Source organism: Protopterus annectens, chromosome 13.part0, assembly GCF_019279795.1.
Source record: "Protopterus annectens isolate FY-2018-M chromosome 13.part0, PAN1.0, whole genome shotgun sequence".
Classification (NCBI taxonomy): domain Eukaryota; kingdom Metazoa; phylum Chordata; order Ceratodontiformes; family Protopteridae; genus Protopterus; species Protopterus annectens.
The window spans coordinates 1,304,774,249-1,304,794,055 of record NC_056747.1 but is presented as its reverse complement, the minus strand read 5'-3'; the positions used below and the strand labels follow the sequence as shown (position 1 = coordinate 1,304,794,055).

General features: G+C 40.6%; 1 protein-coding gene across 1 annotated transcript in view; it reads left to right on the top strand.

Annotated features, from left to right (window-relative positions):
• TTLL6 (tubulin tyrosine ligase like 6) overlaps nucleotides 1-19,807 on the top strand; it is a 1,150,444-nt gene that overhangs the window by 904,230 nt on the left and 226,407 nt on the right. Inside the window, exon 10 of the mRNA XM_044055332.1 lies at nucleotides 13,249-13,491. Coding sequence (XP_043911267.1) covers nucleotides 13,249-13,491 — 243 coding nt within the window. The remainder of the gene's footprint in view (nucleotides 1-13,248; nucleotides 13,492-19,807) is intronic.

Here is a 19,807-nt window from a genome sequence, read left to right as displayed (position 1 = left end):
AAAAAGGCTTCACCAAAGCAAACTATACCCTCCTAGGGTAAGGCATAAATGCCTTCCAAGCCCACCCCCAGCTGGAAGTACTAAATACACCTACTGGAGGCTGAGCTCTCTCAACTCAGGACTGGCAAGACCAGACAGGAGGAGAAGGCAACTACACACACCACAAAACCAGCCTCACATAATGCTACCACTCCACTGAATCAAACACATAAACACACAAAGACATACTCGGAGGCTCTGAGTAAAAATTTACCTAAACAGCAGAGGCCTCCAAAGCAGACACCCAAACAACTGCTACCTCAAGACACCCCACAAGCAACACATAAACCACAAAAGCAGTGTGCAAAGCAGTCACAGCCCTTAAGGCCAAATACAACACCAAACATACTTGTCATAGGTGACTCCATAGTCAGACACACTGACGTCCCACTCACCAGGCTGAACAAGGAGAGGGTCACAGTAAGCTGCCTATCGGGCGCTAGAGTCCGCCACATAACACAAGCACTCGGGTCACTCCATGGCAACTACAAATATGACACAGTCATTGTCCATGCTGGTGTGAACGACCTGAGACGCTCCCTGGACTACATGAAAAGAGACATAGAGGAGCTCTCTGATTATGTAGCCCAGGCAGGTATGACCCTAACCCTGAGCAGTATCCTTCCTTCACCAAGAATGATGCCACAATATAGAGACAAGATGATCAGCTTTAACAATTGGCTTAATGTCTGGTGTCATTCAAAGGGGATCCAGTGTCTGTCTGCCTGGGATGACATGCTTGACAAGCCACGCTGCTTTGCAAGGGACGGCTTGCACCTGTCACCCTGGGATTCTGGATATTGGCTAAGGCTCTTGCCACCCCATAGTGCCTTTTTAGGCAAGGCTCAAATTCTAAACCTACCACCCTAGAAAACAAAAATGGGAAGAAACTGAGGGTAATGCTGCTCAATGCCAGAAGTCTAAATCTCAAAATGCACGCACTCGAGGCCCTTCTCAGTATGGAGAACATCGATGTCTGTGCTGTAACTGAAACCTGGTTCAAGGCTCCTGAGAGCACCCGGCACTATTAGGTTTTACCTCATATCATGCCCCCAAAACCCGGACCACACCACAAAAGGAGGGGTGTATCCATATTCATAAAGGATACTCACACCTCCAGGTTGGTGGCAACGACGAAGCTAGCTTGAAACCATCCAGGTGCAACTAACCATAGGCAAAACTGCTCTACAAATTGTAGCATGCTACAGGCCACCCTCTCAAACTCAGGAACCCCACACAGCCTTCCTGAAGACACTGGAGGGTATAAATGTATCTCCAAACACCATCATATTGGGTGACTTCAACTACCGAATATAGACTGGGAACATTACTCAAGCCCTAACTTTCTAGCCCAACGGTTCCTGGAGTTCATAAATTCAAATGCCATGGAACAGCTAGTCACTGTTCCCACGAGAGGAGAAAATATACTAGATCTCATTGTCACAAACATGGAGACAAAATGCTCCACACCGAAGTATATCCCTCATTGGTGAGATCTGATCATAAACTAATCTCACTGGAAATCCACATCCCCCACCCCAAGCAAAAGACCATAGTGAAGAACTTCTCTAAAGCAAACTTCACACTACTCAAGGCTGGTGTGGTATCCTTCAAGGCCCCTGAGCCAGAGGAAACCACAACCCAAGCTGCTTACAAATGCCTTCTATGAACACCTCCAGGACTGCATGGATCAGGCAATCCCAAATAAAACCAAGACTCTTTCCACAAAGGGCAAACGTCCAGTCTGGTGGACCCCAGCCATTAACAAACTTTACAATAAGAGGAGAAAGCTATTACATGATAGAACAAAATCCATAAAAGGGAAGTCACCCTGATCATTATTAGTAAAAATACGAGCACTCATAAAATCAACTAAGGCCAATTTTGAGAGAAAAATTGCCATGGATTCAAAGGACAATCATAAGGCCTTTTTCAGCTATGTTAGGAACCTGGGTGGAAACTCCCAGATATGCTCAGAATTAGTCCACAATGATACCAAAATCACTGAACCCACAGACATTGCCAACATACTGGCAGACAGGTTCAGTGCAAACTTCACCCCTCTCCCCTAAAGGAGAGATAACTATCCCAGCCGAGTGTAGCCTCCCGGACATCTCAAATGCGCAGGTGAAAGCTGCTCTCTAAAGCTAAAACACAGCATCAATGGGACCGGATGGTGTCCCCGGCTGTGTGCTACGAGCTAAATGAGGAATTAAACCCGCACATAAGGCAGCTGTTTAATCTCAGCCTTACCACAGGATACGTGCCAAGGGTGGCGACGGCAACTGTGGTCCCACTCCACAAAGGCGGTGCCTCACGGACCCTGGTAATTACCCCCATAAGCTTACAAGTCTAGTCTGCAAAGCTATGGAGAGGATCATAATGGAGCTCATAAACAAAGATATAGGGACTTGCAGACATTGGACCCGACCCAGTTTGGCTTTGTCAAGGGAAGATCATGCCTTTTGAACTTGGTTGACTTCTTCAAACAGTCACCAAGGCAATTGATGAGGAAAGGCAGTCCATACAGCCTACCTTGACCTTGCAAAGGCTTCGACACAATACCCCACTCGGGTATTGTAGAAAAACTTACCAGCTTAAATGTAAACCCATATGTCACAAGATGGGTTGCAAACTGGCTTAAGGACAGAACCCACAGGGTTAGAGTTGCTGGCGCTGTGTCAGACTCCAAGCCGGTCACAAGTGGTGTCCCACAGGGCTCGGTCCTTGGCCCCCTATTGTTTGGCATCTACTTCTCAGAAGTACAGGCCAACATGGGAGGACTTTGGCTGACAAAGTTTGCAGACGACTGCAAACTGGGCCATAGTGGAAAGTGCATCGGACACGGATATCCTTCAGAAGGGACTCACGGAAACAGATAGCTGGTGCCAGAGCCATGGCCTGAAGTTGAACGCCAAAAAATGTATAGTCATACAAAACAAGGTAACCCCAAGCTACCATATAGGTGGCAATCCACTAAGCACAGAAGAGGTTATCAGGGACCTGGGGACCCAGGTTGACAGTGGCCTTTCTTTTGACACTTACATTGCTAAAGTGGTTAGAAAGACCTTCTACATTGCCCACCTGATCATGAAGGGATTCACATCCAGATCTAGTGAGGTCATTGTTCCCCTGTACTCTTCACTTATCAGACCAATGATCGAGTACAATGCCCCATTCGGGATGTATCTCACCCGACATCTGCAGCAATTGGAGAGACCCCAAAAGTTCCTCACCAAAAGGATAAAGGGACTCCAAAATCTGTCATATGCTGCCAGATTGAAGAAACTCCAGCTCTATTCAGTCGCATACCGTCTGCTCAGAGGTGACATGTGCCTGACATACAAGGCCATGTCCAACCCGGAATTAATGGACATGCTCCACCTCAAAAAATCCAAATCCACCAAAACCACTAGAGCAAGCGACTTAAACCTTAGCACGGATATAAATAGGACGTGCTGGAGGGATAGATTTATCACTCAGAGACTCCCTATGCTGTGGAATAAAATCCCGGTCCATGTGAGGCAGAGCACCTCGCTGACTCTGTTCAAGAGAAATCTAGACCTGTGGATGGGAGATCGTAGGTTTACCCCAGGAATCAACTCTGTGTCACTGCTGGACAGAGGCACAACAAACTAATGGGCACAGTATTTTTTCATATAATAATTTGGGCTAGGCTTATAAATGCCTTAGGGCAGATAGCCTAGTATAAACCTATGAACCTATGAACCTATGAACCAAATCTTACACTAAAGCCCTGTACAATCACTTGTATAAGTGTATAGATTCAGCTATTCCAGACATAATCAAAGCCAGAGCCCCTATTAAAAGCAAGCCACCCCGGTGGACATCCAGCATCAGTAAACTTTACAACAAACACAAAATGTTGATGTCTAAGAAAACTAAGGTGAGGCCCCAACAATGGAAATGCACTCTCCTCAGTCTCAGCCTCTAGGGGTAACTTTGAGAAAATGAAAAAGGTATAAACGGACGGAGACACAGTCAGGATAATAACGTTTATTTGGGTAGCCCATTCACGGGTATTCAACCCGCTTCTTCAGACCAAACAGAGTAAATGCAAAAAAAAAAACCTCTTTATATAAAATAGTTTAAATTTCAAACAGCAATAAAATTTATGCATCAGTTACTACAGCTGCAATGTAAAATGTCACATTGTATCCTAATGAACATGCTCAAACTTGTATTTAAGGCATATATACTTTGAAATATGCTTGTATGAACTTACAAGCATATGTTTACGTAGCCTATCAGGTCTACAAGTTCTTATATACCATAATGAATCATGTTATACAGCATACAAATAAACATAGTATAAAGGCACATATTGAACTATTTATAGCTAAAAATCCTAAGACCTAATGCAAAAATAAAAATGTCAAAAAATAACATCTAAACGTAATAAATAATATGTGTTTCCCCTTCTTAAAAGCTAAAAAACTTATTATAATGTAACATGCATTCTTATTTTCTGCCGGCCATGGTTGTACAGTAGTTAGCGTTGTCACCTCACGGCAAGAAGTTCTCTGGTCCGCTTCTTGGCTGGAGCGCCTTCTGTGCAGAGTCTGCATTTCCTCTCTGTGATTGAGTGAGTTTTAAAGACATGCAGGTAGGTGCATGTGTGTGCCTTCTGTGAAGGTTGGGTGCTGGGCTGGCAAGTCGACACCATAAAAACTCCACTGCCAACCAATCTGCAGACCGGTGATCTGCTGTGTCAACCCCTAACCAGGAAAAGTCGAAAGACAAAGACATTCATTTTTATTTTCTAACACATAAATATATTTAAAGATAACATTTAACAACTTAATGTATCTAACCTGTTCAACTTAAAAAGTGCTGTACTAAACTAAGCATATTAGCCTTGCAGAAATATTGTTGAAATATTTAATATTCTATAATGAAAAAAAAAAGCATAGTAAATTAATCTACTAACCATATATTTATCTATATAGGTTCATAGGTTCATACTAGGCTATCTGCCCTAGGGCATTTATAAGCCTAGCCACAGTAAGTTCGGCTTTCGCCACCCATTTTAAATTAATTTTGCTATGCCCTTTTTCGAGGTTAGTATACTGTGCCTCTGTCTAACAGTGACACAGAAGTGATACCCGGGGTAAACCTACGATCTCCCATCCACTCATCAAGATTCCTCTTGAAGAAAGTCAATGAGGGACTCTGCCTAACCTGGACTGGGATTTTATTCCAGAGTGAAGGGAGCCTCTGTCCCTCCAGCATGTCCTATTTATTTCAGTGCTGAGGTTCAAGTCTCTCGAGCATGTAGCTCGATGGGATTTGGATTTTTTGAGGTGCAGCATGTCCCTGAATTCCGGGTTGGACATGGCTTTATACATCAGGCACAGGTCGCCTCTGAGCAGGTGGTATGCCACTGAGTAGAGCTGGAGTTTCTTTAACTGGGCAGCATATGGCATCTGTTTGAGCCCTTTGATCCTCTTGGTGAGGTACTTTTGGGGTCTTTCCAGTTGCTGCAAGTGTTTGGTAAGGTACATCCCAAAAGGGGCATTGTACTCAATTATGGGCCTGATGAGGGATGAGTAAAGAGGCACGATGATCTCCCCTAATCTAGATGTGAAACCCTTCATGATTAAGTGGGCTATATAAAATGTTTTTCTAACCACTTTGGCCACGTGGTTGTCAAATGAGAGATTGCTATCAACTTGGGTCCCCAGGTCCCTAATTACTTCTTCTGTACTTAACGGATTACCACCTATGTGGTAATTTGTGGGCACTTTGTTTTTGCCAAAGGGGATGACTATACACTTTTTGGCGTTTAGCTTGAGGCCATGGCTCTGGCACCAGTTGTCTGTTTCTATAAGGCTCTTTTGGAGGATGCTTGTGTCGGCTGGAGAGTCGATTATGGCGCCCAGTTTGCAGTCATCTGTGAACTTGGTCAGCCACAGTCCTTCTGTGTTGGCCTGTATCTCTGAAAAATATATACTGAACAAGAGAGGTCCCAGGACTGAGCCTTGTGGGATGCCACTTGTAACTGGTTTGGAGTCTGACATGGCTCCAGCAATTCTAACCATGTGGGTTCTGTCCTTGAGCCAGTTTGCAACCCATCTAGTGACATAGGGGTTTATATTTAAGCTGGTGAGCTTATCTATAATACCCGAGTGGGGTATTGTATCAAAGGCTTTTGCAAGGTCCAGGTAGGCTGTGTGGACCACCTTCCCTTCGTCAATGGCCTTGGTGACTGTTTCAAAGAAGTCGACCAGGTTTAAGAGGCAGGATCTGCCCTTAACAAAACTGAACTGGGTAGGATCCAGTGTCTGTAGGTCCCAAATATCTTTATTTATGAGGTCCATAATGATCCTTTCCATAGCTTTGCAGACCAAGCTAGTCAGGCTTATGGGGCGATAGTTTCCAGGGTCCGTTGAGGCACCACCTTTGTGGAGAGGGACCACTGTTGCTGTACGCCACTCTTTGGGTACATATCCTGTAGTAAGGCTGAGATTGAACAGTAGTTTTATGTTTGGGTTTAGCTCTCCTTGGAGTTTATGTAGGACAGCTAATCATCCAGGATGAATGGTGGTAAATTAGTGCTTAAAAACATATACAAGAAAAAGGAATGCACTAATGTTGCGAGTCCAAAGCACCTCTTTATTTCCACTGTAATACATAAAAAATTAAGCGCTTTCGTCAATGTAGTTTGACTAGTTCATGTAGGCGCAGCCCGGGACACTGTCTGGTCCCATTCATGCTGTGTTTTTTGCTTTGGAGAGGGCAGCTCTTACCTGAGCATCTGAGATGTCAGGGGGGCAGCACTCTGCTGGGATAGATATTTGCCCTTTGGTGGGAGGGGAGGTTTGCGCTGAACCTGTCAGCTAGGATGTTGGCAATGTCTGTGGGTTCAGTGTATTTTCTGTCATTTTGGACTAATTCTGAGCATATCTGGGAATTCCCACCCAGGTTCCTAACATAACTAAAGAAAGCCTTGTGATTATCCTTAGTGTCCTGTGCAATTTTTCTCTCGAAGCTGGCCTTAGACGATTTTATGAGTGCCCTTAGTTTTTTGCTAATACTGATCAGAGATGTCTTCCCTTCCTGGGATTTTGCTCTATCATGTAGTAGCTTCCTCCTTCTATTGTATAGTTTGTTTATGGCTGGGGTCCACCAGACAGGACGTCTGCCTTTGGCGAATTGGGTCTTGGTTTTATTTGGGATTGCATGATCCATGCATTCCTGAAGGTGTTCATAGAACGCATTTATAAAGGATTCTGCGGTCTGGGCCATATTTTCCACAGGCATGGGGGCTTTGAAGGATTCCACCTCGGTTTTGAGGAGTGTGAAATTTGCTTTAGAGAAGTTTTTCACTGTGGTTTTCTGGGCAGGGAGTGGGGTCGGGATGTGACTATCCAGTGAGATCAGTTTATGGTCTAATCTTACCAGTGAGGGATACACTTCTGGTCTGGAGCATAGCGTCCCCATGTTGGTGATGATCAGGTCCAGTATGTTTTCCCCTCTTGTAGGAGCGGTAACAAGTTGTTCCATAGCATTTGAGTTTATGCATTCTAGGAACCTTTGGGCTAGGGTGTTGGAGCTAGAGTAATGCTCCCAGTCTATATTTGGGTAGTTGAAGTCGCCCAATATAATGGTGTTTGGAGAGACCTTCATATTTTCCAGTGTTCTCAGGAAGGCCGAGTGGGGTTCTTGGATTTGGGAGGGTGGTCTGTAGTAGGCTATAAACTGGAAGGCAGTTTTACCCACTGTTAGTTGCACATGGACTTAATATAAACTATTAAGCTGAGTAATGTTCCGTTATTGATGAACTAATAAAAGCGAGGGGAGGTATAGATGTCTTACAGTAACCCAAAACATAGTATATAGCCATTATCAAATAATTATCTTTAATTGAGAACTAGAGTATTTATAATGAATTAAGGTAACAGTAATAGCCTAATATAAACATTCCTGTATATGACCGGATGGGAGATATACACCATATGCATTCAAAAAACATATGCAGCTAGACTTCAAAGTAGGTAGCAATATTACATACCATTCACTGCCTTACTGACAGTCACATGTCAGCTTATATTTCTATGCATAATGTGAGAAAACATCCTGTTCCCTTCATATTAAAAAATCTGTCAAAGACCCACAGAAAACCCAGGAGATTGGTAATATATAAATGTTTTTTTTAAATGTTAATTAACCTGACATAACCCTTATCAAAAATAATTTAGTACTGAAGGATGTAGACCATACTAAATCACTTAAGTAGCCGTCTAGCTTTCAGTGCTGGTTTTAACTGAACACTCCCATTCAATCCCTTATCACCATCTGCATGTAATCTAATGATCCATTTTGTCTCATTCCATTCTGTTATATTTCTACTATCACCTAATTGTTGGCTCACATAAATTGCTTCAATCATCACAAATTTAAATGTATGTTCTTTTGATGTTGTCATAACATGTTTAGCCAAGGCATTGGTGTGGCACAAACTTCTAATCTTATAAAGATGTTCTGTAATCCTGTCCTTGAGGCATCTATTACTTTTGCCCACATATAATGATTTACAAATAATACACTGGGCCAGATAAATCATATTAATACTATTACACTTGCTCTCTACATTAAAACATATTTTTTACCTGTCACAGGATGTATAAATTGGCCACTGGTTATCAATAAAGTTACAAAGTTACAATCATCATAAGGTTATGCAATTTTTTCTGTAAGTTCCAGATGCTGGTCTCTATTTTCTCTGTGACTACATAACATTCTCTTTACAGATTTCTTATTGTTATATCAAAAGGATATTTTTTTTCACCTACTGCGTGCTTAATTCTTTCATCTGTGGTTAATCTATCCCAATTTTTATGTATAACCTGGGTAATTTGTTTAACATTACAAGTGTAAAACATAGAAAATTTTAACTGGTTGGACCTTTGCAACTATTAATATTGTTATAGACTGAGTTAGATAACTCAGAGAAATATGGTCTCCCTCTTGTTTGTCTCAAGGGGACAACTTCATTCAATAGATGTGCCGCCTCTGAGTTATCATAGCATCTTGAAACAAAATTTTTACTTAAGTGTGATAACTCATCATAATCGTTCTTGTCATCTGCACTGAACCTGCACACCCTGATTGCTTGACCTTTTACAGTATTAGAGGATGTATGTACAGGATGCATATTCCTCCTATGTAATATTGTATTACGATGGCAAGATTTAAGGTACATTTCCGTAGTAATAGATCTCTCTGGCGTTTTAATGACTTGCACATCCAAAAATTATGTGTATCTGAACTCTTTACATCAAATTTTAGAAATGTGGTAGTTTCTTATATATATATATATATATATATATATATATATATATATATATATATATGATAAAATCATTAAGATCATGTAAACGACCTGTCCACAACAAGAAAATGTCATCCACAAAATGATGGTAGAACAGTATATATAAACTGTATTTCCCTGTGTGTATTGATTCTCCCAACCTGCCATGACCATATTGGTGTAGCTACTGCCACAAGATGTGCCATAGCCATGCTGTCTAATTACAAATAATATTTTTTGTTAAATTCAAACACATTATTGGACAAGGCAATATTCATGAACTCACATATGAGATGTATAATTTTGGAATTAAAATTACTACGGTTATTAAGTAGGTTTTAATTACTTGTATACCATCTTTATTAGGTATCACTGAGAATAGCGATTGAATGTTCATAGTGACTAAACGAAATGTGCACCTACACTCTCCTGAGGATATAAATGCATAAAGATCCTGTAGTAAGTTTTGTGTATCCCATAAAATTTGGATGTTATTTAATACTGGACATAAGTGTTTCTCAATAAAAATAGAGAAGGACTCTGTTAACCAGCCTGTATCTGCAACTATAGGTCTCAGAGGGGATCTAGTTGGATTTTTTATGTATCTTTGGAATGCCTTGTATAGCTGGTATAACCAGATGTTCTACTATTAAATAATTACAGAGTTCATCTGTAATGACTCTGTTAAATAATAGTTAATTTAAGAACTTATCAGTCATAGATTTCATCCTATATGTATCCAAAATGGCAATTACCAATATACAGTGACATCTTCTAACATTCCTTCCATTAGCTTATTATAGTATTCAATATCCATAACTACTGTAGGTCCCCCCTTAACCGCAAGTTTAATTGTAATATTGCCATCAGCCTGTAAGCTTCTTAATGCCTGTATCTCCTGAACAGTGATGTTACAATATTTCTTACCCATTTTGTCCTTGTTAAACATTTCATATAGATCATTAATACACAATTTACTAAAATCCTCCAATAATGGATGCATAACAGGTATTATATTGCTTGGTTTTCTATATACATTAACAGTACCTTTTTCTTCATAATTAATTTTCAGCATTACATTTCAGAGAAAAATCTTTAAATCAATAACCATTTCCATAAGGCTAGCAGGTATGCTATATATGAGAGTCCTTTCTCCAACAGTGAAATCTTATGTGGAGATAAAGTATTTCTTGAGATGTTCCATACTAACGACTGTTTACTGACTTCCACATCTTTTTGATGCTCTGATTCTGCCCACTGTCGGGTGTATATTTCCTTTTGACTCTCCCTTGACTTCTGGATTGACTCTGTCTCCTGATAGCTCTCTGATTGATTGGTAAAGGTAACTTCATAAAAACCTATTCCTTAGATGGGTGAAGAAGATGAGATGGAATTTTAGGTTTCACAACTGGTTGAACTTGGTTGACATTTCCTACGTCATCAGATATGGTAAAGTTATGGGCACCCTCCATTTTGCTCTGACTATCATGCATGCCAACTTGATCTATAACAGAAACATGTCAGTTACTATAATTGCAAAGTAAAATGTTACACTGTATCCTAATGAGCATACTCAAACTTGTATTAAAGGCATATATGCACTTTAAAACACTCTCACATACACTTGTGAGCATATCTTCATGTAACCTATCAGGTCTGCAAGTTGTTATATGCCATAATAAATCATGTTATACACCATACAAATAAACATAGCATAAAGCCACATACCGTGCTATTTACAGCTAAAAATCCTAAGACCTAACGTAAAAATAAAAATGTCAAAAAGTTATATCTAAACAGCTAAACATGTAGCGTGTTTTAAAGTGTATATGCCCTTAAAACAAGTTTGAGCATACTCATTAGCATACAATGTAACATTTTATATTGCAGTTGTAGTAAATGGCATGTAACTTTTATTGGTATTTGAAGTTTAAACTATTTTATATAAAGAGTGTTTTTTGCATTTACTCTATGTGGTCTGAAGAAGCGGGTTGAATACCCGTGAAAGCTCTAACCGAATAAACGTCATTATCCTGACCGTGTTTTGGTTCATTTATATCTTTTTTATTTTTTGTGGTGTACTAGTTAATATTAGATGAACCATTAATCCTAGATACTGGTGTTGTTTTTATTTGGAGTTGTTGTAACTTTGAGAAAAATTTAGCAATCACTGCCAAGGACAACCATAAGGTCTTTTACAGCTACGTATGTAGCCTAAAAGGTAGGACCCAAGCATGTGCCAAACTAGAAGCTAAAGGTATCACACACACTGATCCTACAGTGATAGCAAACCTATTAGCAGACAGATTTGTCAAAAATTTCACTCCCTTATCCCCTCCAAACTTATCACAAACCTTGGCCCCAACAATCCCCGCCATACATATCCAAAGAGCAGGTCAGCCTCTATGGGACCAGATGGCATCCCAGGCTGTCTTCTAAACAAACTAAAAAATCACTATTAAGTACCCTGTTCAATCACAGCCTAACCACAGGCTGTGTTCCTGCAGAATGGAGAGCAGCGACAGTTATTCCTCTCCACAAAGGTGGTTTAGCGACAGACCCAGGGAATTATAGACCCATAACTCTGACCAGCCTCATCTGTGAACTCATGGAATGTATCATCATGGACCTCATAAATAAAGACATAGGCAACCTCAAATCCCTACATCCAACCCAATTTGGCTTCGTCAAGGGCAGATCCTGCCTGTTAAACCTGATGGATTTCTTCAAAAATGTGACCAGGGCAGATCTGGTTTAGCGACAGACCCAGGGAATTATAGACCCATAACTCTGACCAGCCTCATCTGTGAACTCATGGAATGTATCATCATGGACCTCATAAATAAAGACATAGGCAACCTCAAATCCCTGCATCCAACCCAATTTGGCTTCGTCAAGGGCAGATCCTGCCTGTTAAACCTGATGAATTTCTTCAAAAATGTGACCAGGGCAGATCTGTGCACACAGCATACCTCTACTTGGCAAAGGCCTTTGACACAATATCAGACTCAGGCATTACCGATAAACTTAACAAACTGAATGTAAACCCCTTTGTTGTAAGATGGGTTGCCATCTGGCTCACAGACTGGTCACAGATTATCACAGTTGGTGTCTTCACATTAACCAGCAAACCTGTCATCAGCGGTGTGCCACAAGGGTCAATGCCAGGCCCCCTACTGTTTGGTATATACTTCTCAGAAGTTCAGGCCAAAACGAAGGGGCTGTGGCTGACCAAGTTTGCAGATAACTGCAAACTGGGTGCAATTATTGAATCCCCAAATTATGTCAGTATATTTCAGGAGGGTCTTATGCAGACCAACAGCTGGTATCTTAGTCATGGTCTCAAACCGAATGCAAAGAAATGCATCATCATGCCTGACATGTTGAAAATATCTTGTGTTTGGAATACCAGCTTACATTTCTCAGAATATTACAAACTGCTTTTTTAAGATAAAACTAACTGCATTCAAAAACTTTAAATATATTTAAAAGTATCATGTGGCACATTAAAAGCCAGCCATATGCTACTGATAGAATTCAATGGCCTTGGCTTTTAATTTAGTTAGGTATTTCCAGTAATGTTATTTAAATCTGTGATAGCAGAGAATATTTAACCTATTACTAGACTGTGTTTTGTACTGGCCAAGAGTGGTCTGGTAAACTGTCTAACTGTATTAAACTTAATTTTGAATTCATTTTACCTGTTCAAGATTTCTGTTTTAAATCCTTAACATATTCTGATAATGCATTGAATTAATCTCCATTTTTAACTGAGAATTCTTTTCTCAGTAACCTATAATTTGGTACCTTTAAAAATGTATGATTGCCATGCTTGTCATTTATAATAACATATTCATTGTTTATTGTTTTTAAAGCAACCTTCTCCACCAGTGGCCTCTCCCCAGACAGATGAACCAACTAGTTATACCGAAGCAGAAGAAGCAGAACGCCTTCATGGTTTACTGCAGCGGGAGCAGCTTATCCGTGACTTAGGTGTCATTGATCGTGTCTACGATCTGTTGGAAGGAACCGTGAACAGCAGGAAGGACCAGAGACTGAGTGAAGAGCAGCACCATCAGGAGAGCAATTCTCCCACGATCCTGCATGACAGAAGTGTGGTACGTATGGGTCAGCATGTCACCATGTGTCACATTGCCACTTGCCAAGTAACAGTATAAGACAATGAATCTCTGCATGACAGACACAGTGATGCTTCTCCAGGTCAGTGAATGTGTGCAAAAGCTTTTACTAATACACAGCTACGATCTGGTAATAAAACCATTTATAATCATACTTCTCAGCTTTTAACATTAAGAATTCTGGCAAAGTCAAAATAATGAGGGACAAAAGGATAAAATCAGGGACAGTTTTTAAATATGCATAAGTATATTTTATTTTATATTTTATTTACATTTCATTTACCTACTGCGGTGGTGGTGCTGCGGTAGTGTTGTCGCCTTACAGTTAGACATTGCCCATTCGATTCTCAGTTAGAGCGTCTTCTGTGTTGACATGCGTGAATGGGTGTTCCTTCGTTGAAGGTTGTGCGTTAGGTCCGGCAAGCCAGCACGTAAAAATCTACTGCCAATCATTAGCGGACTGGAGTTCCGCTGTGGCAACCCCTAACTGGGAAAAGCCGAAAGACACAAACACAATTTACATTTCATTTACCTGGGTAGAGCACTGATAACATGAGCAATTGCAGGTTTAGCCTGGATATTAATGTAATTCAGTTAAAAAGTTAATAGAACAACAGGTTTTGCATCAACATGCATTCTTTGAACCATAAGTAGGAACCTGTAATGTGTGACATTACTGATTGACTATAATCCTAACTGATTTACCAGAATATTAAAATGTTTACAAGGGAGAGAAAAAAATGTGAGGCAATATCAGGGACATTATACAAAATTCTGGACATCTGAGAAGTATGGTTCTAGTACCTAGCTAAACTGTTAACTAACACTTGTATTGTCTTCTGTTAAAGCAATTTATTCAACTGAATGAGCTGAAAGGTTGAGATAACATGTGAAAAATTATTTTGTTTTACCAAACCAGACATTCTTACTCTTTATGCTTACAGTATTCAATATAATGCATTTCAGGAAGCACTGGGGATACTCACGGTAGTCAGATTAGTACAGAGTCATAGGTCTGAAGAACTATCACATATAAATGCATTTCACACATTGCAAAAGACTGTGTAATATAAACGTAAATTAATACATTGATAAAAGTATAATAAAATTATAGATGAGGATCTTGCAGAGATCACCTGACAATCCTGAAGAAAGTCTTTATAAACATCTGAAACTTGGAACTGACTATTATTTATAGGATACAGACATTGGACTTATTTATTGACATTTGTTTACTGGGAAAGTCTGACTGGGTAATAAATACCCATTTTCAGCAGAGACCTGGGAAGAAAAGCTCCAGAGAGTTAAATAACATCAAATAAAATACCAGTGCAAATGTAATTAAAAAAGCATATATATTCATACAGTTTGGTAGTGGAATACATAGGCTACAATAAAGCATTATGTAAATCCTTATTTTAAAGATACTTATAAATTTTTTACTGAGAGTAAGTAAGAGCATGTGTGTGTGTGTGTGTGTGTGTGTGTGTGTGTGTGTGTGTGTGTGTGTGTGTGTGTGTGTGTGTGTGTGTTTGAGAGACAGAAAAAGAAAGAGAGAGAGCATCTATTTGCCTGTGTTTTGTAAATGGTAGCTATCTGTCTCCCAGCAGAATCATTTTTAACTGATATTTGTTCTGCACTGACTTAACTAAAAGAAAAGACACCAAATATTAATGCACAGCTGCTACTCTACATGTCTCTTTGACAGACTGGGTGCTAACATGAGTGTAGCACCAGGCTGGAAAGAGTTAGCTAGGAGAGGACTCACTGATCAACCTCTTCCAGCTAAACCATCCTTGGGACAGAGCTACAGGGTGGAATCCTGTAGTAGGAGTGAATCTTTGCCATCACTGGGGGTCCCTAAATTAAAAGATCTCCATGTAGCATTGTACACCTGCAGAAAACAAATGTGCTGTACATTGCAAACTATGTGATGTAGTTCAAGAAAAGATGCTGAGGTTCTCCAAAATGATATGTAAAGCATGCACACATTCTACAGTAGTACTGACCCCACCATTAAAATCATTCAGTGTGATAGCACGAGACTTGGCAAAAAAGACATAAGCTATGATTACAAAATAAAATGGGGAAATCATGAAGCCATGATTTTATCATTAAAGAACTGGGGGAAGCAGTAGATGATATTTTAAACTTTGACCAGTATGTATCTACCTAAGTCAGTAAAGCATATTTTGCAGCCCATCTAGTTGTAAAAGCATATTTAGTCCAGGAAGAACAATGAATCACTCATCTGACTCTTTAAGAATCCCTGGGACTTTTCTGCTGGGAGTAGAAGGTGGCCTGGTCTGGCTGAGCTGGGGACCACACAGGAAGGCTTTAAGTAAGACTGCTTGATTGGTCACAGGGTATTTGCTTTTTTTACTCTGTTTTGTCTCTGTTAATTTGGTGCATTTATGCAACACTGGTCACAGTGCCCAGTACAGATGCAGGCTGCTTGACCTGATATTTTTCCTAATACAGTTACCCATCAGACCTCCCTCTTATTCGCTTGTGCAAGAGCAAGTGGTTTGTGCAGGTACAAGCAGTGCTCGGGTGCTTCAGAATAGATACTCCCATTCACACTATTCTCAAACAAACTGATAAAGTATGTGACAGATGTATTTATACAACATAACTGGAGGCAAAGCTGTCACATACAAGCACTCATAGTACCAACCGGGCTGTCAGAAATACACACACTGTACCCACCACATGCAGTATGGCTCAGATACAGACACCCATATATACTGAGACACTTAAAAGCAATCTTCATGAACCTCAAAGACCACCCAGAAATTAAACCTGCAAAAGTGCTCGACCAAAATAACACCCACTACAACAAATACAGACACGTTTCACAAATTTTCAGCCTCACAGCTCTTAAAGCAAGCCAACGTACAGCCCCATATTTTAGTCATAGGAGACTCCATTTTGTGACACACAGATATCCCACTCAGCAGGCTGAGCAAAGAGAAAGTCACAGTCAGTTGTCTGTCAGAGGCCAAGATTAAGATACACATCATATATATACATGAATAATTCTTCTAAAACGATTTCCTAAGTTTATTTTTTTTAAATGGTATTGTTTATTATGTAATATTCTCTAATAATATGGTTAAAGATTCTATTTTCTGACCCATATTATTTGATTCCCGTTTAATAGCATGAATGAATTTATTTGTTTATTTGTTGTTTGTATTTACTTATATATTCCTAGAATATTATTGGATATTATAACACGTTATTTTTCTTGACGCTGGTCTTTTAAATCTTTTTTTTAAATATGTAGTTACTGATGAAGTAGGAATTAAAGTTTTCACTTTGTTTTAGCAGCAGAGGCCAAGATCCACCAGATCATGCACACATCCAGGTCATTGGACCATAAGTACCAGTACAACTCAGTTGTGGTCCATTTGGGTGTAAATGACCTGTGGTGTGGAGCTCTTGAACTATGTGTCTCAGGCTGGTATGATCCTAGCACTGAGTAGAATTCTACCTTCACTAAGAATGATGTCACAATACAAACAGAAGATGATCAACTTTAATGTTTCTGGTGTCATTCCAAAGGGGTGCAACATTTGTCAGCATCAGAGGACATGCTCGACAGATGAGATGTGCATTGCTAAGAATGGTCTGCACCTGTCCCCTCTAGGCTTTCAAATATCAGCTAAAACATTGTTCTCCCCCATAGTGCCTTGTTTAGGCACTGCCAAACTGACATAGCAAAGTGAACCAAAGGCAATCTGAAGGTGTTACTGCTCAATGCCAAATGTTTTAACAAGAAACTTCGCAGTTTCCAAGCTCTCCTCACACTGGTGAATGCAGATGTGTGCAGTTACTGAGACGTGGTATAAGTAGTGGATATCCAAGCTCTCCTTACACTGGTGAATGCAGATGTGTGCAGTTACTGAGACATGGTAAAAGCAGTGGATATCCAAGCTCTCCTCACACTGGTGAATGCAGATGTGTGCAGTTACTGAGACATGGTAAAAGCAGTGGATATCCAAGCTCTCCTCACACTGGTGAATGCAGATGTGTGCAGTTACTGAGACATGGTAAAAGCAGTGGATATCCAAGCTCTCCTCACACTGGTGAATGCAGATGTGTGCAGTTACTGAGACGTGGTATAAGCAGTGGATATCCAAGCTATCCTCACACTGGTGAATGCAGATGTGTGCAGTTACTGAGACGTGGTAAAAGCAGCGGATATCCAAGCTCTCCTCACACTGGTGAATGCAGATGTGTGCAGTTACTGAGATGTGGTAAAAGCAGTGGATATCCAAGCTCTCCTCACACTGGTGAATGCAGATGTGTGCAGTTACTGAGACATGGTATAAGCAGTGGATATCCAAGCTCTCCTCACACTGGTGAATGCAGATGTGTGCAGTTACTGAGACGTGGTAAAAGCAGTGGATATCCAAGCTCTCCTCACACTGGTGAATGCAGATGTGTGCAGTTACTGAGATGTGGTAAAAGCAGTGGATATCCAAGCTCTCCTCACACTGGTGAATGCAGATGTGTGCAGTTACTGAGACATGGTAAAAGCAGTGGATATCCAAGCTCTCCTCACACTGGTGAATGCAGATGTGTGCAGTTACTGAGACGTGGTAAAAGCAGTGGATATCCAAGCTCTCCTCACACTGGTGAATGCAGATGTGTGCAGTTACTGAGATGTGGTATAAGCAGTGGATATCCAAGCTGTCCTCACACTGGTGAATGCAGATGTGTGCAGTTACTGAGATGTGGTATAAGCAGTGGATATCCAAGCTCTCCTCACACTGGTGAATGTAGATGTGTGCAGTTACTGAGACATTGTATAAGCAAGCAGCGGATAACACACTGGTGAATGTAGATGTGTGCAGTTACTGAGACATTGTATAAGCAGCGGATATCCAAGCTCTCCTCACACTGGTGAATGCAGATGTGTGCAGTTACTGATATGTGGTAAAAGCAGTGGATAGTGACAGTGCAGGTCTGCAATGCCTTCCACACATTTAGGCCAGGTACTGCACAGGCAGGGACTAAAGGTGGAGGTATCTCAATTTACATAATAAACAGACTCACTTCAAGTTTGCTCAAACAAGATGACACACTTGAGTTTCTCCATGCTCAAATTACTATAAGTAAAGTCCCATACCATATCACTGCAAGCTATAAGTGCCCCTCTATGACACAGGAAACCCGTAACTCATACATAGATGTACTGGAGACACTTACCATTCAATCCAATACCATATTCATGGGCAACTTTATCTGTTCCATCATTAAAACAACCCATACATACAGGCCCAGAGATTACTTGACTTTGTAAATGTGAACTCCCTGGATCATATTCTACACACCCACTAGGGGGTGCAAATATACCGGACCTGGTCCTCACAAACATAGGAGAATGCTACACCCACCCAGAGTAACATTCTGTCTGGTAAGTCATACCATAACGCTGTTTCCCTTGAAATAAAAATAAAACACAGGCCCTTAGCTAAGCCAGCAGTAGTTAGAACTATTCTAAGGCAAACTTTCTATTAAGTGATAACTTGGCAAAATTTTTCAAGCCCTCCCCCATCGTGAATCCTGAGAACACAGCTGCCCATGCAACAGTGTTCACAAAAACTCTGTACAATCATCTTAATAGACATATAGAGACAGCTGTGCCTACCAGAAATCAGCTCAAGACAAACTCAAAAAACAAGCTGCTCTGCTGGAGTCCTAACATAAATAGGTTTTACAACAAAAGGAAGAGAGTCATGGTAAGAGTTAGGAAGTGCAAGTCCCAACCAGAAGGAAATGCTGTCATCAATCTAAGTAAACAACTCAGAGGGCAAATCAAGTCTACTAAAGCAAATGTTGAAGTTAAAATAGCCTTCCATGCCAAGGAGAACTATAAGACTTTCTTTAGCTATGTCCACAACCTCAAAAGCAGGACAGAAAAATGTGATGAACAGATTGTAAATGGAGGCAACTACACAGAGCTAGAAGCTATAACACATAAACTGGCTGACAAATTCAGTTCCAGTTTTAACCCCCTCTCCCCCGATCAGGAAATACCATTGAACATATCATCCCAAGTATCATTAAGGAGCAGGTCCTAAATGTACTTTCTATGGCCAAGAGCACCACGTTGATAGCCAGTGATAATGGTCCAGGATGCCTCCTAAATAGCATGAAGCATGACATATCAAGATCACTGGAGTCACTAGTCACCCTTAGACTCCAGTCAGACTTCTTGTAATGTGAATGGAGAACTGCAGTGGTCATCCTGCTGCACAAGGGCAGGCCTTCTACAAATCCAGGA